At 43.8% G+C, this 26,637-nt stretch overlaps 1 protein-coding gene across 1 annotated transcript in view; it reads right to left on the reverse strand.

Moving 5' to 3' along the window:
* Nucleotides 1-2,630: 2,630 nt before the first annotated feature.
* The window catches only part of LOC140724377 (NACHT, LRR and PYD domains-containing protein 3-like), a gene marked incomplete at its 3' end in the record, with an annotated part of 41,030 nt that continues 17,023 nt past the window's right edge, over nt 2,631-26,637 (reverse strand). Inside the window, exons 4-8 of the mRNA XM_073038823.1 lie at nt 24,490-24,921; nt 23,759-23,925; nt 19,072-19,243; nt 18,893-18,958; nt 2,631-4,368 (exon numbers count right to left, since the gene is read on the reverse strand). Of these exons, the coding sequence (XP_072894924.1) occupies nt 2,631-4,368; nt 18,893-18,958; nt 19,072-19,243; nt 23,759-23,925; nt 24,490-24,921 (2,575 nt within the window). The remainder of the gene's footprint in view (nt 4,369-18,892; nt 18,959-19,071; nt 19,244-23,758; nt 23,926-24,489; nt 24,922-26,637) is intronic.

Raw genomic sequence — 26,637 nt, forward strand, 5'->3', positions numbered from 1 at the left:
TGGTGTTGTAGATAGTGTAGAGGATTGTCGAAGATTGCAGAGAGACATTGATAGGATGCAGAAGTGGGCTGAGAAGTGGCAGATGGAGTTCAACCCCGAGAAGTGTGAGGTGGTACACTTCGGAAGGACAAACTCCAAGGCAAAGTACAAAGGAAATGGCAGGATAGTTGGTAGTGTGGACTAGCAGAGAGATCTGGGGGTACATGTCCACAGATCCCTGAAAGTTGCCTCACAGGTAGATAGGGTAGTTAAGAAATTTTATGGGGTGTTAGCTTTCATAAGTCAAGGGATAGAGTATAAGAGACGCGATGTAATGATGCAGCTCTATAAAACTCTAGTTAGGTCACACTTGGAGTACTGTGTCCAGTTTTGGTCACCTCACTATAGGAAGGATGTGGAAGCATTGGAAAGGGTACAGAGGAGATTTACCAGGATTCTGCCTGGTTTAGAGAGTATGGATTATGACCAGAGATGAAGGGAGCTAGGGCTTTACTCTCTGGAGAGAAGGAGGGTGAGAGTAGACATGATAGAGGTGTACAAAATATTAAGAGGAATAGACAGAGTGTTGCAGGGGCCCTGGCAGAAATATTTAAAATCTCCTCAGCCACGGGTGCGGTGCCGGAGGATTGGAGGGTAGCTCATGTTGTTCCGTTGTTTGAAAAAGGCTCCAAAAGTGCACCAGGTAATTACAGGCCATTGAGCCTGACATCGGTATTAGGTAAATTATTGGAAGGTGTTCTGAGAGATCGGATATACAAGGATTTGGACAACCAAGGGCTGGTTAAAGATAGTCAGCGTGGCTTTGTTCATGGCAGATCGTGTTTAAAGAATCCTCTAGTGTTTTTCGAGGAGGTTACCAAGAATGCACATGAAGGAGAGGCTGTGGATGTTGTCTACATGAACCTTAGTAAGGCCTTTGACAAGGTCCCACATGGGAGGTTAGTTCAGAAGGTTCAGACAGTAGGTATCCATGGAGAGGTTGTAGATTGGATTCGAAATTGGCTGTGTGTGAGAAGACAGAGAGTGGTAGTGGATCATTGCTTCTCAGACTGGAGGCCTGTGACTAGTGGCGTGTCTCAGAGATCTCTGCTGGGACCATTGTTGTTTGTTGTCTATATCAGTGATCTAGATAATAGTGTGATAAATTGGATCAGCAAGTTTGCTGATGACACTAAGATTGGAGGCGTTGTGGACAGTGAGAAACGCTTTCAAAGCTTGCAGAGGGATCTGGACCAACTGGCAACATGGACCAGAAAATGGCAGATGGAATTTAATGCAGACAAGTGTGAGGTGTTCCATTTTGTAAGGACAAATCAAGGTAGGGCATACACGGTAAATGGTAGGGCACTGAGGAGTGCGGAGGAATAAAGGGATCTGGGAGTTCAGATACATAATTCCCTGAAAGTGGCGTCACAGGGAGACAGAGTTGTAAAGAAGGCTTTTGGCATCCTGGTATTCATAAATCAAAGTTGAGTATAGGAGTTGGAATGTTATGGTGAGGTTGTATAAGACATTGGTGAGGCCAAATTTGGAGTATTGTGTGCAGTTCTGGTCACTGAACTATAGGAAGGATATCAGTAAGACTGAAAATGTGCAGAAAATATCTGCTAGGATATTGCCGGCTCTTCAGGAGTTGAGTTACAAGGAAAGATTGAAGTGAGATGGGGATGGGGAAGTGAGATCCCACAAGTGGAAGGCGGATGTGGAAGTGAGATCCGACAGGAGGTAGGGGGATGGGGAAGATAGATCCCACAGGATGAAAGGGGAATGGGAAGGGATATCACTGGAGGGAAGGGAATGAGGATGAGAGAACCTACAGGAGGAAAGGGAATGGGGAAGGGAGATCCCATAGGAGGAAGGGGAATGGGGAAGAGAGATCCCACAGGAGGAAGGGGAATGGGGAAGAAATATCCCGTAGGAAGGGGGGTGGGGAAAAGACATTCCACTGCAGGATGAGGAAAGGGGAATAGAGAGCACACAGGAGGAATGGGGATGGGGACGAGATCCCTAAGAATCGAAGGGGGATTGGGATAAAAAGTCACACAGGAGGATTGCAAGGGTAAACGATAATCCTACAAGATGACAGGATGCAGAAAATTTTTGTACGGGTGTGTTGGGTCTGAACAGAGGCCCAAAGGAGATGCGGCCTCGCTCTCTGTGTATCTGGTAGTGAGCAAAGTCACACACTATCAAGGGCAGGGGAGGGCAATCTCACAATGGTATTTCTTTCCTTCTCACTGGGACAGTCTGCTGACGGTATCTTGTCCCTCACCGGGAAGGGGTTGTGAATCTCTGACCCACCTGCTGCAGTCAGTGTCGGTCTGGGTGTCAGTAACAGTGAGGAGGAACATTGTCAATGGACGTGTCACAGGCAGTGAGAAACACAGCCATTCCTGTGATTTACTACCATTAAACCAATGGCCGATGTTCACTGATCTGATGAAGTCTCCAACATCCCTTCACAAGGAACAACAGAACCCTCCTGTCCTTGGGGAATTACTGACATGTCCCTGGTCATTTGTCACAATTCTTCACAATCTGATTTGCTACAAATTTACCGAAATCCCTTTACATTGAAACAACACAACGAGACAGTTTCACAGTTCAGAATGAGAGATAAATCAAGTTACCTCAACTCCTGGCACTTGTGCAGCCCGGGTCCCAGCCGCTGGATTCCTTCACACTGAATGTCGCAGTTCCCCAGGTCGAGGTGTTTTATTGTATCACAGAGTCCGATGACATGAGACAGGACCGTGCAGTCAATCGGGGTCAGTGTCATTCTACTGAATGAAAGTGTTTCCACTGATCCCAGTGCGGCCTGAGCCAGTCCACGATTCTGAGACTCAAACAGGTAGTGCAATGTGTTCAGGAGGCTCCTTTTACCAGCTTCACTCCTCATGTTTCCACTCTGGCGTTTAACCTCCTCCTTCACCCAGTCAATCACCCGGCAGGTTGTTTCATGAGGAAATGGACCCAGAAACTCCACCAGGCCCCGAGCTGTCATTGGGGAGGAGAGACCAGCAAGAAAACGGAGAAATACATCAAATCGCCCATCTGTCGTGTTGTGAGCTTCAGTGAGGAATTTCAGGATATCCCCGGGATGTGGATTCAGGAATTGTGCGACTGCAGCTACAAACTCTTGGATGGTGAGGTGTGGGAATGTATACACCACGCTCTGGGCAGAATCCTCTCTCTCCAAAAGCTCCATCAGGAACCCGGACAGGAACTGGGAAGGCTGCAGATTGTACTTGATCAAATCTCCATCTGTAAACACAATCTTCTTCTCAGACACTCCTCTGAAGGCCATCTGACCAACCCTGAGTAACACATCACGGGGGTTCTCAATCTCACGGCCGTGGTTTTTCAGGATGTTATAAATATAGTAGGAGTACAGTTGGGTGATGGTCTTGGGAACTCGCTGTGAGTCCCTGACTCTTTGTGTGAAGAAGAGGCCCAGTGCCAGAGCGAGGATCCAGCAGTAGGAGGGGTTGTAGCTCATGGTGTACAGGATCTCGTTCTCCTTCACGTGTTTGAAAACAGCTTCCGCCACCGTCTGATCTTCAAAATGTCTGATGAAATATTCCTTCCGTTCCTCATCAACAAATCCCAGGATTTCAGCCCAGACAGCGATCTTTGCCTTTTCCAATAAATGTAACGCAGTGGGACGGGTGGTCACCAACACTGAACACCCTGGGAGCAGCTTGCCCTGGATTAAACTGTACACAATGTCAGACACTTCACACCTCCACTCAGGATCTGGGCACTGGTGCTTGGGTTCTGTATCTCTCCGACTGTCCGCAAAATCGACTTTGTGTTTGAATTCATCCAAACCATCGAATATAAACAGTAATCCCTCAGCGTTCTTCCAGAATTCTCTCAGGAAATTCCCAAAGTAAGGATACTGATCCAGAATCAGTTCCCTCAGGGTTATTCTACAATTAATGGTGTTTAAATCTCGGAATTTGAAACTGAAGACAAACTGGAATTGTTGGTATATTTTCCCCATGGCCCAGTCATAAACAATCTTTTGTACCATCGTTGTTTTCCCGATCCCCGGGACTCCGGCCACTGCTGCTGAACTCCCAGATTTGGATTTACTCCGGGAAAAGCTGCTCTGGAATAACTGATCAGTACGGATTTTTTCCAGCTGTCTGCGGAGTTGTTTCTCTCTATAATCCTCATGGTCTCTGCCTCTTGCCAGCAGCGCATGTTCCACCAGTGTCCGATCTCGAACAGTAGAAATGACCGTGAGCTCAGCGTATCGATCAGCCAACTTGAAAACCTTCACCTTCTCCGTCATCAGGATCGTGTTCACTCTCAGTGTTTCAGTTTGTGCCCGCAGAGTTTCCTTGTGTTTCTGTTGAACATCTTCCATGGGAACAGAGAACATATTCAAAACGTTAAACGGCTCATCTGACGAAGATCTTTATAACGGTATTTCAGCATTCAGTGTTTGAGATTACATGAATAAATTCAATGCTTCCATGGTTATTAGCACAGAAAGTAAAATTCTGTTCGCAAACACAGAATTGTCAGCAATGGATGTCCCTGAAAATGTCCAATCCTCATGTTCTGGTTCTAGTTATTTGTGAAGGTGAACATTCCCCTGATTGCACTTTCTGAGGAAGCTTAAACAAGCATCACTCCCCACTAACATCTTAACTACACTCTGCAGAGGCGTGGTTGAGAGTGTGCTGACCTTTTGCATCACAACCTGGTACTCCAGCTGCAGTGCTGCCGACAAAAAAGCCTTGCAGGGGGTGGTTAGGGGAGCAGAGAAGGTTATTGGGGTCTCCCTACCTTCTTCCAAGACCTCTTTCAACGTCGATGTCTCCAGAAGACACGGTACATCATTAAAGAACCCTCACACCCTCTCCATGAACTGTTTGTTCTTCTGCCATCAGCAAACGTTACAGGAGCATCAAAACTAAAACCACAAGACTACTAAACAGCTTCCTCCCACAGGCAGTCAGACTGCTAAATACCTGCTCTACCTGACTCTGCTTTGGACACTTTTAACTTGCACCGGACACTTATAACTTGATTTAAAGTGACATGTGGCTGTTGTGTTTTATATTTATTGTAGTGTTTATTATTTCGTGTTGCGTTTGTTATGTTATGATTGCATTGCTCCTGGGAAACGCTGTCTCATTCTACCATGCAAAGCTGATGTACGGTTGGAACGACAATAACGTTTTTGAATCTTGAATATCCTATTGCAATCCTGACTGCACTCCCGTTCCAACAACATTTCACTATATTTAAAGCATTGTTTGCCTCATTAACAGATGATGTTAATGTTGATCTGGTGTGGAACTATGGAGAGCAGTACACTGTGCATTTTGGCCAATCTGCACACTGGGGAGTCACAGGTGTCCACTGCTCTTGCATCAAAACAGGAGCAGAATACGCGGGAAATACTCAAGTCGGGCAGCGTCTGGGGGAGAATCACAGTGAAGTTGCAGATCGATAACCCATCAGAACGACAGGAATGAAAATGGGTAGTTTTCAATCACAGTGATGGAGGATTGGTGGAAAGATGCAATCTGTGTTAATGGAAGAAGCCACAAGCGTCTGTCTCAGTGATGTACATCATGTCTGTGGGAGAGGGTGATGAAGTCTTGGCAACTGCTACTCATCAGTCTTGCTGTGGGGGTGTGGGGCGCTGTCTAATGAGGCCTCCGTCTGTCAGAGTCGACCATGGATGTCCTGCCCCTGCAAGCCGGGACACTCCGATATGGAGAGGAATCTTCTGCAGATGTAGCAAGCTCCCTCTCTCCATGCATCTGATCTACACAAAGGAACGACAGAGACTGACACAGCTTGGCACCAGAGGTGTCGCAGGAGATGCCAGTCTGCATTGAACACCATTTAACACTGACTCAGGGACTCCAGCTCCAGGCTTTTCCAATGGGTTTACTCCCAAACTCTTCCCCATGAGGGGTTACAGTTACAAGGCAGTGGAGTTTTGAGATCAGAGTTTTCTTGTTCCTGGGTGAGCTACCAATCACAGCCAACAAGCCCCATCTGCCCAAAGCGACTGGTTGTAAGGCACCAGTAACCCACCACTGCCCCTTCTCCTGTCAGAAGAAACGCTTCCACCGGGATTAGTGGCTAAACCGCACGTGAAGGCCAAGAGCTGGACAGAGGCTACTCGCCACTGGGAGCATTTAATAGGTCGTGGCAGCTCATCCGCACTGTAACCCCCACCACCCTCCCCCGGGTTATAACAAACTTAAGCAACCAAGGGGCGCTGTATTATTGACAACGAATCGGTAAATTGGTTTATTATTGTGACATGCACCACTGTAAAATGGAAAACTTTTCTGCACGCGATCTAAATAGATCATTACATCACATCGGTGCAATGAGGTTGTACAAGGAAAAATGGAACAGAATAGTTCAGGGAAACAGTGTTTCAGTTGCCTAGAAAATGCAGTGCAGGCAGACGATAAGGTAGAAGGTCAAAGGATCATTGGGAGGTCAGCGTGGAGTTTTTTTGGGACTATGTTCCTAAACTGTAGAATTCAACACCTAAAACTACAGTACTGTGCAGACGTCTGAGGTGTATATTAGGACTGACACATTTTGTCTTTTATTTTCTAGTTTGCAGTTTATCTCGTTGTGATGCGGTCTGAACGGCATCGTCTGGATGAAAGGTGCTTTATAAATAAGTCATTATTATTATTATTAATAATAATAATAATAATAATAAAAATAATAATAATAACAACAATAATAATAATAATACTACTACTAATAATAATAATAATAATAATAATAATAATAATAATAATAATAATAATAATAATAATAATAATATCATCTTAGCCTAAACTGATAAAACTTGAGGTACAGGCATAGCCAAGCACAATCATGTCTCAATTGATAGGAGATTTCAGACTATTCTCGTGGTGTATAGTGTTATGTGTTTTCGAAGATTTACACAAGTATCGCCGTGTGGGCCTAATTTATTAATACTATTCTGTAAAGCCTTTTAGGACGATACCAGTTATTGATATTACGATTGGGATAAATAATACCCTGTTCGTGTTCCATAGTCTTTCATTTTGCACTTTCAATTCAACATATTTCTGGTATTGTTTTTTTACTAATTCATTTCTGTAAGTTTTGTGTGTTTGGAATGGCTATATATATTTAAAAAGTTGCTTTTGCTTGTTTATCCTGTAAAATTACATCCGAACGCAGATCATGTATTATCCTATATGAAATAATGATCGGACGCAGTATGATATGAAGGACTCTAACTCTAAAAGTGGAAGAGGCTTGTACGTTTAGTAAATTATGGTGTTTTTCATCAGTTGTAGTTGAAGCAATATTTTTGTGAATGTTGTCCGCCATTTTATTCTGCTTGTGCAAGTAATGAGATTCAGTTGAACTACTGCAGGATCTTGTAAAGTCGGATTGTTTGTAGTTTCTCTTATAATTTTCAGCATATATCGTCTTGGACCTATCAGTCGTTTATTCTGTATTATTGATAACTACATGTGTCAACAACCTTGTCCTGTATTGCTACAATGATCCCTTCTGTTTCTGGGAAGAGGTCTCCAACTCTGAGCCAGGGGCTCGACGCTTCCTTGTCGACATCTAATCGGCTCAGATCGGTGGATGTCCTCCGTGGGGAGTCAGACTCTTCCATTGGTTAACGTTTTCTACCATTATGATAGTTTCTTCACTTTTATGGGCTATGCATTCATTTACGTTCAGTGATGTGTACCCCTTATCGGTGTTGCATATGCGTGTATGGAGTGCTGAATCCTGCTTGCGTTATGACAGTGTGTCAATAGAGCGAATTGTGGATTTCAGAAAAGGCGAGATGAGGGAATACTACACACCAATCCTCACAGAGGGATCTGAAGTGGAAAGATAGATAGATATATAGATAGATAGATAGATAGATAGATAGATAGATAGATAGATAGATAGATAGATAGATAGATAGATAGATAGATAGATACTTTATTCATCCCCATGAGGAAATTCAACATTTTTTCCAATGTGATTCCTGGCTGTCAATATCTCCGAGTATCCAACCTGGACCCAATATATCGATGCAACTGCAGAGAAGGCACAACAGTGGGTATATTTCATCAGGAGTTTCCAACATCACTTGAATATTTCTACAGATGTAACTTGCAGAGCGTTGGAACTGGCTGCATCACCGTCTGGTTCACGAGGAACGGAGTAAGGCGCACACTCAACGATTCAGAACAACTTCTCCTCTACCATGTAGTTTCCGAATGGACATTGAACCCATCGATACTGCCTCACTAATCTCTTTTTAAATTTCTATTTCTGGACTACTTATTTAGTTTAATATTTCATATAATCACACAGACATGCACAGCTATATGTGTTCAACTTCCAGGCCCTGAAGCCACTTTGCTGCTTAGCCAGATCCACCGTCTGACAGGCCACATATCTCGCATGGATAACTCCAGGTTACCGAAAGCAGTACTCTGCAGAGAACTCTCTCAGGGCAAGAGAGATCGTGGTGCCCCGCGCAGGAGGTACAAGGACCAAATTAAGCAGAGGCTCTCTCAGGTAAATATGGAGGTCAACGAGTGGCAGCCGCTGATCCATGGAAAAGCCAGGAATTTTGAGGAACCCTGAAGAGCGACTGCTGAAAAGAAGAGGGGATGCAAGAAGGATCCAACTACCCAAGCGCCTGCATCCCAGCTGTCCCTCTGTCCCAAATGCTCCCGAGTCCAAAGATCCAGAATTGGCCCCTTCCGTCACCAACGATCGTGTCGTCATCCAGTACCACCACACACACACACACACACACACACACACACACACACACACACACACACACACACACACACACACACACACACACACACACACACACACACACACACACACACACACACACACACACACACACACACACACACACACACACACACACACCGATTTGGGAAGAGAACAGGAATTAGGGTATGTTTCATGATCATTAATGCTTGGTGAACCCCAGAATGTGCATGCCCTCAAACCCTTTTGTTCCCCGGATCTGGAGTACCTGGTGCTGCTGTGTAAACCTTTCCGGCTGTCAAGGGAGTTCCCGGCTGTTATTATCACAGCTGTGTAATAACAACATCCCCCAGCTGTATGTTATTGTCACAGAGGGGGGATGATTTCCTTCAGAAATCGGTCAGGACTTCCCAAACCACAACATTTGTATCAACAGCTCTGTGTGAACAGCACTTGCCGTGTGACCGACTGCTTACAATGCCGGTGATCAGCAGGAGCTCAAGAAATTCAGCTCCGATCTGTGCAAAGTCATCCAGGCAGCGAAACGACAATACAGAGATCGTATTCAGGCACAGCTCTGCACCAACAACACACACAGCTTATGGCAAGCTCTGCACCCCAATGCAGACTTCAGAGCTAAGTGCAGTGGTGCTGCCAACATCGCTGCCTGTCTCCCAGAGGATCTAAGTCTCTTTACTCTCGGTTTGATATCGCCAACACTGAGACCCCGAAGAGAGCCGACAAAGCAACCTGCACATTGGTCATCTCTGAGGCTGAAGTTCGCAGGTATTTCCAATGAGTGGACAGTCGCAAGGTTGAGGGACCGGACGGCGTCCCAGGGCGGGTACTCAGGATGCGCGCGGCACAACTGGCAGGTGTATTTACGGATATTTTTAATCTCACCCTCTCCTAGTGTAGAGTTCCCTCCTGCTTCAAATCATCCACCATTGTTCCTGTACCTAAAACAACTAAGGCAACATGCCTGAACATCTAGCGTCCTGTCACATTCACCTCAATAATAAGCAAATGCTTTGAGAGGCTGGTCAAGGACTGCATCTGCAGCTTGTTAACACCCACACTGGAACCCCTACAATTCACCTACCTACACAACCGATCAACAGATGACACAATAGCCACAGCTCTGCACACCTCCCTAAACATCTGGAGAAGAGGGGTGCTTATGTGAGAATGATGTTATTAGACTACAGTTCAGCATCCAATACCATCATTCCCTCCAGGCTTGACAAGAAGCTCAGAGACCTCGGCCTTCACCCTGCCTTGTGCAGCTGGGTCCTGGATTTCCTGTCAGATCACCAGCAAGTGGTAAGAGTGGGCTCCCTCATCTCTACCCCTCTGAACCTCAACACAGGAGTCCCTCAGGGCTGTGTCCTAAGCTCCCTCCTTTACTCTCTGTATGCGAATGACTGTGTCGCTACCCACAGCTCCAATCTGCTAGTTAAATTTGCTGAGGATACTATATTTATTGGCCAGATCTCAAGTAATAACGAGGCAACCTACACAGAAGAAGTCATCAGCCGGACACAGTGGCGTCAAGAAAACAATTTCTCCCTCAATGTCGCAAAAACAAAGGAGCTGGATGCAATGTCGCAAAGACAAAAGGAATGGAGATAGGCTAACCCCTACTGATATCAATGGATCTGGGGTTGTAACCGTGAATAGCTTTAAGTTCCTCGGCATTCACATCACTGAGGACCTCACGTGGTCTGTACACATCAAATGTGTGGTGAAAAAAGGCACAACAGCACCTCTTTCACCTCAGATGCAACCATAGAACATTACAGCACATAAACAGGCCTTTTGGCCCTTCTTGGCTGTGCCGAACCATTTTTCTGCTTAGTCCCACTGACCTGCACCTGGCCCATATCCCTCCGTACATCTCTCATCCATATACCTGTCCAAGTTTTTCTTAAATGTCAAAAGTGAGCCCGCATTCACCACTTCAGCTGGCAGCTCATTCCACACTCCCACCACTCTCTGCGTGAAGAAGCACCTTCCCCAATGTTCCCTTTAAACTTTCTCCCTTCACCCTTAACCCATGAAATCTGATTTTTTTTCTCCCCTAGCCTCAGTGGAAAAAGCCTGCTTGTATTCCTTCTATCTAGACCCATCATAATTTTATACACCTGTATCAATCTCCTCTCTTTCTCCTACATGCCAGGGAATAAAGTCCTAACCTATTCAAACTTTCTTTGTAACTCAGTTTCTGAAGTCCCAGCAACATCTTTGTAAACCTTCTCTGCACTCTTTCAACTTTATTAATATCCTTCCTGTAATTAGGTGACCAAAACTGCATACAATACTCCAAATTCGGTCTCACCAATGTCTTATACAACCTCACCATTACATTCCAACTCTTATACTCAGTACTTTGATTTATAAAGGCCATTGTACGAAAAGCTCTCTTTAAGACCCTATCTACTTGTGACGCAACCTTTCGGGAATTAAGTATCTATACTCCCAGATCCCTCTGTTCTACTACTTACCTTTTATGTTCTAACTTGGTTTGATCTTCCGAAGTGCAATACCTCACACTTGTCTGCATTAAACTCCATTTGCCATTTTTCAGCCCATTCCTCCAACTGGTCCAAATCCCTCTGCAAGCTTTGAAAACCTTCCTCACTGTCAACTACACCTCCAATCTTTGTATCATCAGCAAATTTGCTGATCCAATTTGCCACATTCTCATCCAGATCATTGATATAGATGATAAATAACAATGGTCCCCACACTGATCCCTGTGGCACACCACTAGTCACAGGCCTCCACTGAGAGAAGCAATCCTCCACTACCTCTCTCTGGCTTCTCCCATTGAGCCAATGTCTAATCCAATTTACTACCTCACCATGTATACCTAGCGACTGAATCTTCCTAACTAACCTCCCATGCGGAACCTTATCAAAAGCCTTTCTGAAGACCATACAGACAATATCCACTGCCTTCCCTTCATCCACGTTCCTGGTAACTTCCTCGAAAACCTCTAGATTGGTTAAACATGACCTACTACGCACAAAACCATACCGACTTTTTCTAATAAGTCCCTGTCTATCCAAATACCTGGAGACCCTATCTCTTAGTATTCCTTCCAATAATTTATCTTCTACCGATGTCAAACTTACTGGCCTATAATTTCATGGCTTACTTTTTGAGCCTTTTTTAAACAACGGAACTACATAAGCTATCTGGCAACCCGGTCCGTGGATATCGACATAATAGTTATGCCAGGGCCACTGCAATTTCAACACTAGTCTCCATCAAGGTCTGAGTGAATACCCTGCCAAGTCCTGGGGATTTATCTACTCTGATTTGCCTCAAGACAGCAAGCACCTCCCCCTCTTTAATCTGTATAAGTTCCATGACCTCCCTACTTGTTTGCCTTGTTTCCATAGACTCCATTCCAGTTTCCTTAGTAAAGACGGATGCAAAACACCCGTTTAATATCTCTCCCATTTCTTCCGGTTTCATACATAGCCGATCCCTCTGATTATCCTTTTGCTCTTAACATACCTGTAGAAGTTCATAAAATTATCGTTCACCCTGACGGCCAAAGCAACCTCATGTCTTCTTTTAGCCCTCCTGATTTCTTTCTTAAGCATTTTCTTACTCTTTTTATACTCCTCAAGCATCTTATTTCCTCCCTGTTGCCTATATATGTTATACATCACTCTCTTCTTCTTTATCAGAGTTCCAATATCCCTCGATAGCCAAGGCTCCTTATTCTTATTCATTTTGCCTTCAACCCTGACAGCAACATACAAACTCTACACTCTCAAAATTTCTCCTTTGAAGGCCTCCCATTTACCAATCACATCCTTGCCAGAGAACAACCTGTCCCAATCTACGATTTTTAGATCCCTTCTCATTTCTTCAAATTTGACCTTTTTCAGTTTTAGAACGTCAACCCGAGGACCAGATCTATCTTTATCCATGATCAAGTTGAAACTAATGACGTTATGATCACTGGAACGAAAGTGTTCCCCTACACACAGTTCCGTTAGCTGCCCTAACTCATTTCCTAATAGGAGATCTAATATTGCATTTTCCCTAGTTGGTACATCTATATATTGATTTAGAAAACTTTCCTGAACACATTTTGCAAACTCTGACCCATCTCGACCTTTAAGAGGATGGGAGTCCCAGTCAATCTGTGGAAAATTAAAATCCCCAACAATCACAACTTTCTTTCTCCTACAGTTGTCTGTTATCTGTCTGCAGATTTGCTCCTCCAATTCTCGCTGACTGTTGGGTAGTCCATAATGCAACTCTATTAATGTGATCATACCTTCCTGTTTCTCAGCTCCACCTATATGGCCTCAGTAGACAAGCCCTCTAATCTGTCCTGCCTGAGCACTGCTGTAATATTTTCCCTGACTAGCAAAGCCACCACCCACCCTTCATCCCTCTGCCTCTATCACGTATGAAACATCGGAACCATGGAACATTGAGCTGCCAGTCCTGCCCCTCCTGTAGCCAAGTTTCAGTAATGGCTATGATGTCATAATTCCACGTGTCAATCCAGGTCCTCAGCTCGTCTGCCTTTCCCACAGTACTCCACGCTTTGAAATATACACACCTCAGAAGATTATTACCATCACACACAACCTTGCTATTTGTGGCTTTACATGAACAACCAACATTATTTATTTTTACCACCGTTCCACTATCTACTCTGGCACTCTGGTTCCCATCCCTCTGCTAATCTAGTTTAAACCCTCCCCAATAACACTAGCAAACCTCCCTGCAAGTATATTGGTCCCCTTGTAGTTCAGGTGTAACCCGTCTCTCTTGTACAGGTCCCACCTGCCCCAGAAGAGGTCCTGATGATCTAGAAATCTGAAACCCTGCACCCTACACCAGTTTCTCAGCCACGTGTTCACCTACCAGAGCATCGCACCTTTACCCTCACTGGCACGTGGCACAGGCAGCAATCCGGAGATTACTACCCTCGAGGTCCTGTTTTTCAACTTCCTACCAAGCTCTCTGTACTCACTCTTCAGGACACCCTGACTCTTTCTAACTATGGCATTGGTACCGATGTGTACCACGAAATTTGGCTGATCACGCTCCCACTTCAGAATGCTGTGCAGGCGATCAGAGACATCCCTGACCCTGGCACCCGGGATGCAACAAACCATCCGGGAGTCTCTGTCACGACCATAGAATCTCCTGTCTGTACCTCTAACTATTGAATCCCCTATCACTACCGCTCTCCTCTTCCTCCTCCCTCCCTTCTGCACTGCAGAACCAGACTCAGTGACAGAGATCCGGCTGCCGCAGCTTGTCCCAGGTAATCCTTCCCCCCAACAGTATCCAAATGGGTATACCTATTTTGGAGAGGAATGGCCACAGAAGAACCCTGCATTAACTGCCCTTTCCCCTTCCCTCGCCTGACGGTAACCCAATTACCTGTGCCCTGTTCCTTAGGTGTAACTACCTCCTGGAAGCTACTATCTATAAACTGCTCAGTCTTTCGAATGCTCCGGAGGTCATCCAGCTCCTGCTCCAGTTCCCTAACGCAGACTGTTAGGAGCTGCAGCTGGATGCACTTCTTGCAGGTATCGTTGTCAGGGACACCGGATATCTCCGTGACTTCACACATCCTGCAAGAGGAACATTCCAACATCCTGCCTGGCATATTCTCTAGACTGAACAAAAAAGAAAGAAAAAACAGAAAAACAGATGGTTGAGGACGTTTGGGATGGGCCCCTAAATGCTAACGATTTTCTATAGGGACACAATTTTGTGCATCCTGACTGGCTGCATCACTGTCTGGTATGGGAACTGTACTTCTCTCAATCGCAGGACTCTGCAGAGAGTGGTGCGGACAGCCCAGTGCATCTGTAGATGTGAACTTCCTACTATTCAGGTCATTTCAGAGACAGGGGGTACAAAAGTGCCCGAAGGATCATTCCGGACCCAAGTTTCACCAAGCACAAACTGTTCCAGCTGCTACCATCCGGGAAATGGTACCAACAGGACCAACAGGCTCCGTGACAGCTTCTTCCACCAGGCCATCAAACTGATTAAGTCATGCTGATACAATTCTATTTCTACAAGTGTATACATAAATACAGACTCACTGCACACACTTTACTGTAATTGTGCTGCTGGCGCAGAAAAACTATTTTCACGACATATGTCCATGATATTAACCCTGATCCTGAAAATTTTTATCTGGCTGTTGTCTCATTTTTTAGATCTGTTATTCATCATCCTCATACTGTCCTCGTTCATATAATTCTAAGCGCGTTCCAGTGCACACGGTGTTTTCCAGAAATTGCTATTAAAGTTCTTATTTTTTGCATAATTTCCAGATCTGTTTGAGAAAGAGATATTATACCAACATTATACGTCAATATGGGCACAGTGAGTGTTTACTACCTTTGTTATATTTTTACTGTTCAGCTCTGTTTGGCAGATTTTGTTGATCTTTGATGTAAATTCAAAGTTTGTTCAGCCTTGCAGTAAATTCAGATTTTCTTTAGCCTTGAAGTAAATTTTGTTGGAAGGTTTCCCTTTATCGCACGATTATCTATTTTCTTTGCTTATTGATATCCTAAATATACGCTTCATATTCTGTTGCATTGTATCCTGATGCTCTGTTTGATATTCTACCGGCTCTATTGCACATTACTTTAAGTTTAATCATGTTCTGTACTTTCCTAGTCTAAAGTTCATGCTTATATATTTGGAAAATAGTTCCATTATTTGAATTATTTGTTTCAGCTTTACTGATGCAAGAGCAAATAATTTCAAATCATCAATGTATAACTGTGTCAAGGTATAATTCGTATTTGTTTCTGATTAGATACCTGATTTTTGTCTGTTTCATTAAATTATGAGTGGGCTTAAAGCTAGACAAACCAACAGTGGGCTTAGTGAGTCGCTCTGGAAAATCCCTTCATTTATATTGATAATGGTCGTTGTTCCTCTGTGGTTGTTAATAGGACGTAAATTTTACGCGAATGCTTCATCAGATGTTGTAGAAATTTCACAAGTATTGTATGAATTTTATATTTATTTGGAACCTCTTAAACACACGAGGAACAGAATCAGATGTGTTTTTTGATAGACAATATAACTGAAAGATTTCTGCTTTCCACAGGGTTTGAAATAGAATTACATAATCTGTTATCTGTTGTTCAAACCCGAACGGTATTCTGTCTGCTCGCCTGTGAGTATATTGTGGTTAGCTAAGTTGTTATCTGAGTTGTTATTAGTTACGAGATGTACGATGCTATAATTCTAGATATAAAATTGTCTTATTATTATTAAGAGCCAATAATAACATAGTAGGTGACCATTTAGTAGTCTTATAAATGCAGAATAAAGCTGTCGTTGAGGCTGGTGGTACATACCTTCAGCCTTTTATATGTTCTGCCTCATGGGAGTATGACAGAGAGGATATATGAGGTGGTTTGGGGTTCAGTATCAATGCTTTGGGTCGGGTTTGTGTCTTGCCAACTGGTTTGAGTTCCTCCAGGAGGTGACAAAGGTGATGGATGAAGTTACACATAGATATTGTCTACTTGTATATTGGTAGAGTGTTTGACAAGGTCCCACATGGGAGGCTCATACAGAAAATTAACATGCTTGGGAACTGTGGGGAATTGTCTTGGCTGCCGGGGACCCAAACTGGGAGAAATTTCTTGGCTGGCGGGTGGTGAATCGCTGAGATTATTGCCATAGACGTCTGAGGAAGAAACTTCATTGGATAGATTTAAAATGCAGGTCGATATGTTCCTGATTAGGAAGAGTGTCAACGTTTACTGGGATAATGGGGTAGAGAGGAATTGAAGAGCAAATTCACTGCGCCGAATGGCTCCTAAGTCTGATGGCTTTAGGGTGCATCTGGAGTATTGTATTCACTTCTGATTGACCAGCTCTGGGAAGGATTGGAGAGGGTGCAGAACAGGTTCATCAGGTTGTTGCCTGGATTCGGTGGCATGTCAGCAAGTAGATGTTTGATAAACTTGGTTTGTTTACTCTGGTGGTAGAATGAGATCTGACAGAGGTGTACAAGTTTGAGAGATAGGAGTTTGGGTTGACAGCCTGTATTTTGTTTGTTATTGTTTACTTAAGACTGGTGTCTAATACCAGAGGGCATTTGGTTAAGGTGAGATGGGGTAAATTTACAGCAATTGTGGGTAGTTTTTTAACAGAGTTGTGGGTGCCTGGAACTTACTGTCTGTGTCAACATGGCTTTGTGAAGGGAAGGTCGTGACTCACGAGGCTAATTGAGATTTTTGAAGAGGTAACAATAAGCAATTGATGAAGGTACGGTAGTAGATGTGGTCTACATGGATTTTAGCAAGGCATTTGACAAGGTCCCTCACGAGAGACTCATCTAGAAAGTCATGAGTCACGGGATAAGTGGAACCTTGGCTGTTTGGATAAATAATTGGCTTACAGGAAGAAAGCAGAGGTTAGTAGTGGAAGGAAAGTATTCTGCCTGGAGGTCGGTGACTAGTGGAGTGCCGCAGGGATCTATACTGGGAACACTGCTATTTGTGATTTTTATAAATGACCTGGATGTAAAGGTGGAAGGATGGGTGAGTAAATTTGTGGATGACATGAAGATTGAAGGAGTTGCGGATGGAGCTGTAGGTTGTCGAAGGTTAAAATAGGTTAGAGACAAGGTGCAGATTTGGGCAGAAAGGTGGCAGATGAGGTTCAATCTGGATAAGTGTGAAGTGATAAATTTTGGAAGGACAAGCCAGAAGGCTGAGTACAAGTTTAATCGTTGGTTACCTAAGAGTGTGGATTTACAGAGGGACTTTGGGGTTCAAATCCTTTCATCCCTTAAGGCCGCTGCACGGGTTGATAGGATAGTTAAGAACTCCTATGGGATGCTAGGCTTCATTAATAGGGGGATTGAGTTCAAGAGTAGAGAGGCCTAGTTGCAAATCTACAAATCTCTGGTGAGACCACACTTACAGTATTGTGTTCAATTCTGGTCACCTCATTATAGGAAGGATGTGGAAGCTATGAAGTGGGTGCAGAGGAGATTTACCAGGATGTTGCCTGGTTTGGAGAAAAAAAAAATTCATGTGAAGCAAGGTTAGCAGAGCTGGGATTTTTCTCCTTGGAGCGTAGAAGGATGAGAGGGCATTTGATAGAGGTCTACAGAATTATGAGTGGCATAGATAGGGTGGATTGCAAGTACCTGTTTCCCAGGGCACCAATAGCAAACACTAGAGGGCATATGTATAAAGTTAAGGGAGGAAAGTTTAGGGGAGACATCAGGGGTAAGTTTTTTTACAGAGGGTTGTGGGTGTCTGGAACGACTTGCCAGGGATGGTGGTGGAGGCTAAAACATTAAGGGTACTTAAGAAGCTCTTGGACAGGCACATGGATGAAAGAAAAATAGAGGGTCACGGGTAGTGTGGGTTTAGTAATCTTTTTAAAAGAATATATGGGTCGGCACAACATCCAGGGCCGAAGAGCCTGTACTGTGCTGTAGTATTCTAGTGTCTAGAGTCTAGTGACTAGGGTCATGTCGGAGGCAACTATGTTATAGATGCTCCTAGTTATACATGAATGTGCAGGAAATGCAAGGATATGGTCAATAATATAAGAAAGGATACCAAAGTATTTTTTTTCTTTCCCAGATATACAAAGAGAGAAAAAAAGGGAGAGGGTCGATATCGGCCCACTAGAAACTGCTGTTGTAGTTGCTGTAACGGTTGAAAAGGAAATGCCAGACAAACTCTGTGCAAGTCACTAGCGGAATTCCAAAAGGTGTAGAGCATCAGTGAACAGAATTGCGTGTGGTGCTATTACAAAGGAAAAGGGGCTTGGAAGATGAAAGGTCTGAAGATAGAAAAGTCACCTGGACAGGATCATACCAGCCTGCCTGGGGTCTGTGGGGATTCCCAGAGCGTTAGGACCTGGAGTGAAGGCTTCAGCAGAACCAACAGCTGGATTAATAGAAAAATATATTGTAGAATATTCAGGCTGCAAAGAGAGATTCTTTGAATTGTTGCTTGAATCCAGAGATCAGCGAATGATTAATGGCGAATTTTGATTCCCAAGTTTTGCCAAGTCACAGACTAACATTTGAGATGCGGTTTGAACTGTGCATTTCATCACTCACCTATCAGCTCAGTGGGTAATTCAGATAAACCTTGGGCAATGTCCATGTATTCCTGTGGATCAGGACCTGTTTAAATATATATTAAAAAAAACAGCCATGGAAACAGAGCTAAAATAATTAAAATAACTAAAATGTTTATTTCAATGTGCCTTTGTGTTCAGTGCGTGGTTTTAACATACCGAGTTCCTGTATTTCCCTCAGTATTCTGTCCAGCTTCGGTAACTCAGTCCTCCATGTCACAAAGGATTCCCACATCGCCCTCCGGGCTCGGGAGCCTTTGCCCATCACCAAACTGAGGAAGAGTCTGGAACTCTCTGTCCGGTTCCCCTTCTCTGTCAGTTCAGTGACTTTCTATAAAAAGAAACGATGAATTTATTGTGGAGCAGACAGACAGGCATGGAGAATGTGGAGGAAAATATCTGTTCATGGCCCCAGTAGCTTCAGAACAGATGCAGTCACTGGGCTGCTGCCTCATCCTCCCTGGGTTCAGTCATTAACAGAGAAACAGTAACTGAAGGAAATTCTAAATCAATATTGTGAAAGAATGAGGATTTACTGACATCCTGCAGTAGATGCAATGTAATTAATTTCCTCAATCTGTCAATGTGCAGAATTACATCAACAAGATGTGGCAACAACAACGGAAGAGAGGAGAAAGCGAGAGCAAAAACAAATGGATGGCGGGCATCACTGAATCGTGGCTGACAAAAATTTATAGTTGGGTGCTTACATCCAAGGATAAATATTGAATCGAAAGGATAAGCAGGTGGGTGAAAGTGTTGGGTTGACTCTATTGTCAGTAAAAATGAAAAGTCCTGAGAAAGAGTTGATATTGGATTGGACGATGGAGATGTTAAGAAACTGCATAGGTAAAATGACCCTGATGGACATTATATACAGGCCTGTTAACAGTAATCAGGATGTGGGCTACAAATTACAACGGGAGAGAGAAGAGGCACGGAAAATGGTCAATGCTAAAATTGTCACAGGTCGTTTCAATATGCAGCTAGCTTTGGAAAATCAGGTCAGTTCCGACTCCGAAGTGAGGAAAATTTATAGAATGCATATGAGATGGCCTTTGACAGAAGCCTATGGTTGATCCCACTATAGGAATGGCGTATCTGGAGTCTGTGTTGTGTATTGCACCAGATTTGATTGGTGAGCTTCAGATAAATAAACCCTTAAGAGGCAGTGATCATAAAATAGCGGAACTCACACTGCAGTTTGAGAGGGAGAATGTAAAGTTAAATGCATCGGCATTACAGTGGAATAAATGAATTACAGAGGCATGAGAGAGGGGCTGGTCAAAAATAAATTCGGAAATGGCATTAACAGGGACAATGGCAGAGCGGGAATGGTTGAAGTTTCTCGGAGCAATTCAGAAGGTGCAGGACAAATGATCACAAAGATGAAGAATTATTCTAAAGGGAGGATAATAAGCCGTGGCTGACGAGGTAGCCAAAGCAGCACAAAAGCAAAGGAGAGGGCACAGAGTATTACAAAATATAGTAGAAAGCTGGAGGACTGGGATGTTTCTACAAACCAACAGAAGGCAATTAAAAAGCCGTAAGTAGAGAAAATATGAACTATGAAGGTAGGCTAGCGAATAATGTAAAATAGCTTCCCAAAAGGTCCGTCTGATATATGAAGATTGAAAGAGAGGAAAGTGGATATTGGGCTGCTTGAAAATGACAGTGGAGAGGTACTGTCAGAGGACAAGGAAATGTCGAAAGGTAGTAGACGGTATTTTGTGTCAGTCCTCACTGTAAAAACACTAGAACGTGCAGGATATTTGAGAATGTCAGGTGGCAGAAGTGAGTGTATTTGCAATTATTGAAGAGAAGACGCTCGGGAAGCTGAAAGTTCTGAAGACAGAGGAGTCCAGGTCAACGCACCTGATTGCTTCTGAAGGAGGAGGCTGAAGGGATTGTGGAGGCATTAGTAATGATCATTCAAGTATCACTAGATTTTGGATTGGTTCCGGAGAACTGATCATTTTATATTATAGGCCAGTTGGTCTGATCAGCGTTTGGGAACGATGTCAGCAGTCGATAATTGAGGATAAGGCTTCGGGGCATTTGGACGCACGTGATAAGAAAAAGGCCAAAATCCATGGAAGGGAATCTTGCCTGACAGACCTGTTGGAATTTTTTGAGAGAATAGCATGCTGGGTCGACAATGGAGTGTCAGTGTTAATTGTTTACTTGGACATCCCGAGGACCTTTGACTGGGTGCCCCACATGACGCCGTTTAACAAGACAGGGGACGACAGTAGGACAAGAAAGATACTAGCATGGATAGAGGATCCATGTTTTTCTCCAGACAGATTTTGTCTGACTGTCAGGAAGCACAGAACGGGAACAAATGAGGCTTTTTCTTGTTGGATGTTGGTGACTAGTGGTGTTCTGCAGTTGTTGGTTTTGGGACAGTTTCTTTTTCCGTTATGTCAATGATTTGAAGGCTTTATGGACAAGATTGCGCACGTTACGAAGATATGGGGAAGGACAGGAAGTGTTGAGGAAGCAGCGATTTCACAGGAGGACATGGACCGATTGAAAAAATGGATAAATCAGTGGCAATTGGAATGTAGTTTAGGGAGGTACGTGGCCAGACACTTTGGCAGAAATAATGAAGATGTAGACTGTTTTCGAATCTGGCAGAAAATTCAGAAATCAGAGTTGTGAAGAGTCTCGGGAGACCTAGTGCAGGATTCCTTGCAGTTTGAGTCGGTGTTAGGAAAGGCAAAAACAATGTTAGCATTCATTTCGAGAGGATTAGAATATAAGAACAAGCAAAGGCCAGACCGCACTTGCATATTTTGAATGGTTTTAGTCCCCTGATCAGAGAAAATATGTGATAGCATTGTGAAAAGTCCAGAGAGGAATCAAAACTGACAGAACCAGTGATATTAAACCAAATTTTGATGAGATTGAGTGCTGGATGCGCCTGTACTGGCTGGAGTGTGGAAGGATGAGGGGAATCTAATTGTAACCTGTGGAATATCGAAAGGCATTGAGTGAATGTGGAGATGACGTTTTAAAGTGGGGGAGTCTAGAACCAGACGAAACGGCCTCACATTAGAGGGACGTCCATTTAGAACAGAGATTAGGAGATTCTTTAGCCGAAGAGTAGTGAATCTGTAGAATTCATTGGCACTGACAGCTGCGGAGATCAGGTTATTGGGTATATTTAAAACAGAGGTTGGTACATTCTTGACTAGTCAGGTCAGCAAAGTTCACTGGGAGAAGGCAAGAGAATTGAGTTGAGATGGATAGTAAATCACCCATGATGTAATGGCGGAACAGAATCGATGGACGAAGGGTCTCGGCCTGCAATGTCGACAGTGCTTCTTCCTATAGATGCTGCCTGGCCTGCTGTGTTCCACCAGCATTTTGTGTGTGTTACTTGGATTTCCAGCATCTACAGATTTCCTCGTGGCTAGACTGCTGCATTTCTGATTGACGCCTGTGCCTCGTGCAGTGTCACTGGGATCGTTGCTCTGTCCGTTCTTGTATGTCATTTATATCAATGATCTGTATGAAATTCTGATTAACTGGATCAGCAACTTTGTTGATAACACCAGCATTGGTGACAAGGAGGAAGACTACAAGAGCTTGCAGTGAGATCTGGACCAACTAGAGAATGGGCTTAAAAGTGGCCGATGCAATTTAATGCAAACAAGTGCAAGATGTTGAACTTTGGAAGGACCAAGGAGGGTAGATCTTACAGAGCAACCGGTAGGGCACTGAATAGTGTGGTAGAACAGAGTGATCTGGGAATACTGGTAATTAACTCATTGAAAGTGGCGGCAAATGTGCTCAAGTTGCAGATCTGAAAGAAAGTTTCTTAGAGTATTAACCTTCATAAATGAAAATATTGTATACAGTAGCTGGGATATGATGTTTTATAAGACGTTGGTGAGGCTTAATTACTATATTATATGTAGTTCTGCTCACCTACCTACAGGACAGACGGAAATAAGTTTGAAAGAGTACACAACACAAAAAAAAACAAGGATGCTGCCGGGACTGGAAGACCTAAGTTATAAGAAAAGAGTGAACGGATTAGAACTTCATTCATTGGAACGTGAAAGACTGAGGGGATATTTGACAGGTGTACACAATTACATGGGGTACAGATAGGATAAATGCAATCAGGCATTTTGTACTGAGGTAAAGAGGTACTACGATAGGAGGTTATCAGTAAAGGGTGAAATTTGAAAAGTTCAAGGGGTACAAAGTTGAAACTCGTTGATTCAGAGGGTACTAAGGGTGTGAAACTAGCTAGCAGCGCAAGCAGTACAAGCGGTTAAGAGAAGTCTGGATAGATACATGAATGATAAGAGTATAGAGCGCCATGGCGTGGTGATGGTCAATGGGAATAGGTAGTTAGGTAGTCCAGCATGGAAACAGTTAGGTCAACCGCCTGATTCTGTGTTGTACTTTTCTATGACTATGACAAGTCAGCCACACATTGTTTGGGAACTTACGGAGACAAGACCAGATGTGGTTACAATCTGACATTTTAATATTCAGCCTGGATTAATGAGATGAGATGAATCTGCCCAACGGTACAGACAAGATTTGAAATTTGTTTCATAATGAATGCCTGTTCAAAGTCCAGATATGCAGCAACTGCTCTTAAATCACACTGATAAATACAGCAGGTGTGAGATGAAAAAGTGTCGTTGAATCTGTGGTTCCCAGTGCTCCCCACCTTAACAGCTGAAACCAGATCTGCGAGAGACAAATCAGAGATCAAAGTCTCCATTCCAAAGTCGATCTCCTAAAATATGCAGGACATTAATGTTGATCACTATTCCTTCTGATACCAGCAGATCAGTGACAATACACGAACTGCACTCACCTCATTTTCTTCTCTACTGAAATGTCTCTCCTCTGTCAACATCAAACTGATTATCTCAACCTTTTCTTCAATCGCTTGTTTGAGTCTGTCTCTGTAGAACTTTGTCAGTTGGTACAGTCGATATTCCTCCCCCTCTGCTAGGAGGTCAGAGATTGTAAACTCTGGCTCTGTGAATATAAAAAGGAAAGTGCAGTCTTGAACTCAAATATCCCTTGTCTCCACCGCTGACACCAAATTCAACAAAAAAATATGACTTAAGCCTGCCTGCAGACACAAAAATGGATCTATTCCCAATCTCCAAAACTGGTCTTAAAACCTACCGAACAATGCTATAGGCATTACATTAATAGAAGGACCACATTTGAAGCAAACTAGTCTATCGCCTATCTGACCCACTCACCTATTTCAATTCTGGGTGGGCAATAAATGTTGGGACAGTCGGTAATATTCGCTTCCCAGAGATACTCTCTCCATCCTGGTGAATACATTTCTCTTGAATCACATCCTGGAAATACTCTTATCTGGACAACTGTGTTTCCTCCAATACACATACTGGAAATCCTCAGAGCAGGTAGTACATTTCCTATAGTGGGGTAATGGTTGCCTCACTGCACCACATGTACCACACCCACACATTCCCCCTCTCCTCTGTCCAAACTTCCAACAAGGTCTCACCTTTACCCTCATCCCTGCCACATTCTGCGAACCCATCGCCCTCATATTTCACTCACCCGCACCTTGTTGGGGACTTGACAATTCCATGTTTAATGAGCTTTCGAGCAGACAGGCGGTTGCCTCACTTGTGCTGGTTCCAGGGTCCTGATCGGTGTCTCTGACGTAACTGTCTCTGGGCTGACAGGCAGTCGCCTCACTTGTGCCGGTTCCAGGGTCCTGACCAGTGTCTCTGACGTCACTGTCTCTGGGCTGACAGACAGTTGCCTCACTTGTGCCGGTTCCAGGGTCCTGATCGGTGTCTCTGACGTCACTGTCTCCGGGCTGAATTTGCTCCTCCTCCTCTGCGGCCGGATCGCATTCCACTGGGACATCGCTCTCAATCTGACCCTGCTTCGGTACCTTGCTTCCCGTGTCCCAATCATCTTTCCCCGATGATCCGCCTGGTAAAAGCCTCGTCAGTACTTTCCGTACTCGTTTCGATTTCCTACCTGAAATAAGTGATGAATTGCAGGTTATACGATTATGATTTAGAGATGAGCTAAACTGATTCAGATTGCAATGGAGCCGAAACTCTCTCTGACCAGATTTGGAGTGGGACTGTGCTGGTTACTGTGAACCGTACATCCTGCCAGGTGACCACCCCAATAAGCCGGTGACTTGACACATTCACTCCCAGTAAAATAACAGGATAGACACAGTAATGCTAATCACTGAATTTACAGCATTTCAACACACGGATGACCACGGGATTTTAGTGCAACGGTGTCCGGTGATACTGGGAAATTAATTTAAAATTTGACGTCAAACTTACCAGCCTGTAATTTCTCGGATTACTTTTAGATCCTTTTTTAAACAATGGAACAACATGAGCTTTCCTCCAATCCTACGGCACCTTACCCATAGATACCGACATTTTAAATGTATCTGCCAGGGCCCCTGCAATTTCAGCACTAGTCTCGTTCAAGATCCGAGGGAACACCCTGTCAGGTCCTGGACATTTATCTACTCTGATTTGCCTCAAGATAACAAGCACCTCCTCCTCGTCAATCTGTATAGGTTAGATGAACTCACTACTTGGCTGTCTTATTTCAATTGACTTCATGCCAGTTTCCTTTGTAAATAGAAACGCAAAAAAGCATATTTAAGATCTCCCCCACTTCTTTGGGTTCCATACATAGCCGACCACTCTGATCTTCAAGAGAACTAATTTTATCCCTTGCTATCCTTTTGCTCCTAATATACCTGTAGAAGCTCTTAGGATTATCCTTCACCCTGACTGCCAAAGCAACCTCATGTCTACCGTTAGCCCTCCTGATTTCTTTCCTAAGTATTTTCTTACTCTTTTTATACTCCTCAAACATCTTTTTTACTCCCTGTTGCCCATACATGTTAAACATCTCTCTCTTCTTCTTTATCAGAGTTCCAATATCCCTTGAGAACCAAGGTTTCTTATTCTTATTCATTTTGCCTTTAACCCCGATTGGAACATATAAACTCTGCACTCTCAAACTTTCTCCATTGAAGGCCTCCCACTTACCAATCACATCATTGCTAGAGTATAACCTGTCCCGATCTACGCTTTTTAGATCCTTTCTCATTTCATCAAATTTGGCTTTTTTTCCAGTTTAGAACTTCATCCCGAGGACCAGATCTATCTTTATCCATGATCAAGTTGAAATTAATGACGTTATGATCACTGGAACCAAAGTGTTCCCCTACACACTCTTCCGTCACCTGTCCTAAATCGTTTCCTAGTAGGAGATCTAATATTGCATCCTCTCTAGTTGGTACCTCTATATATTGATTTAGAAAACTTTCCTGAAGACATTTTACAAACTCCAACCCATCTAGACCTTTAACAGTATGGGAGTCCCAAGCAATATGTGGAAAATTATAATCCCCTACTATCACAACTTTATGTTTCCTGCAGTTGTCTGTTATCTCTCTGCAGATTTGCTCCTCCAATTCTTGCTGACTATTGGGTGGTCTATAATACAACCCTATTAATGTGGTCATACCTTTCCTGTTTCTCATCTCTACCCATATGGCCTCGGTAGACAAGCCCTCTAATCTGTCCTGACGAAGCACTACTGTAATAATTTCCCTGACTAGCAAAGCCACCCCTCCACCCTTCATCCCTCTGCCTCTATCACGTCTGAAACATCGAAATCCTGGAACATTAAGCTGACAGTCCTGCCCCTCCT

The sequence above is a fragment of the Hemitrygon akajei genome, unplaced genomic scaffold, assembly GCF_048418815.1.
Source record: "Hemitrygon akajei unplaced genomic scaffold, sHemAka1.3 Scf000199, whole genome shotgun sequence".
NCBI lineage: Eukaryota > Metazoa > Chordata > Chondrichthyes > Myliobatiformes > Dasyatidae > Hemitrygon > Hemitrygon akajei.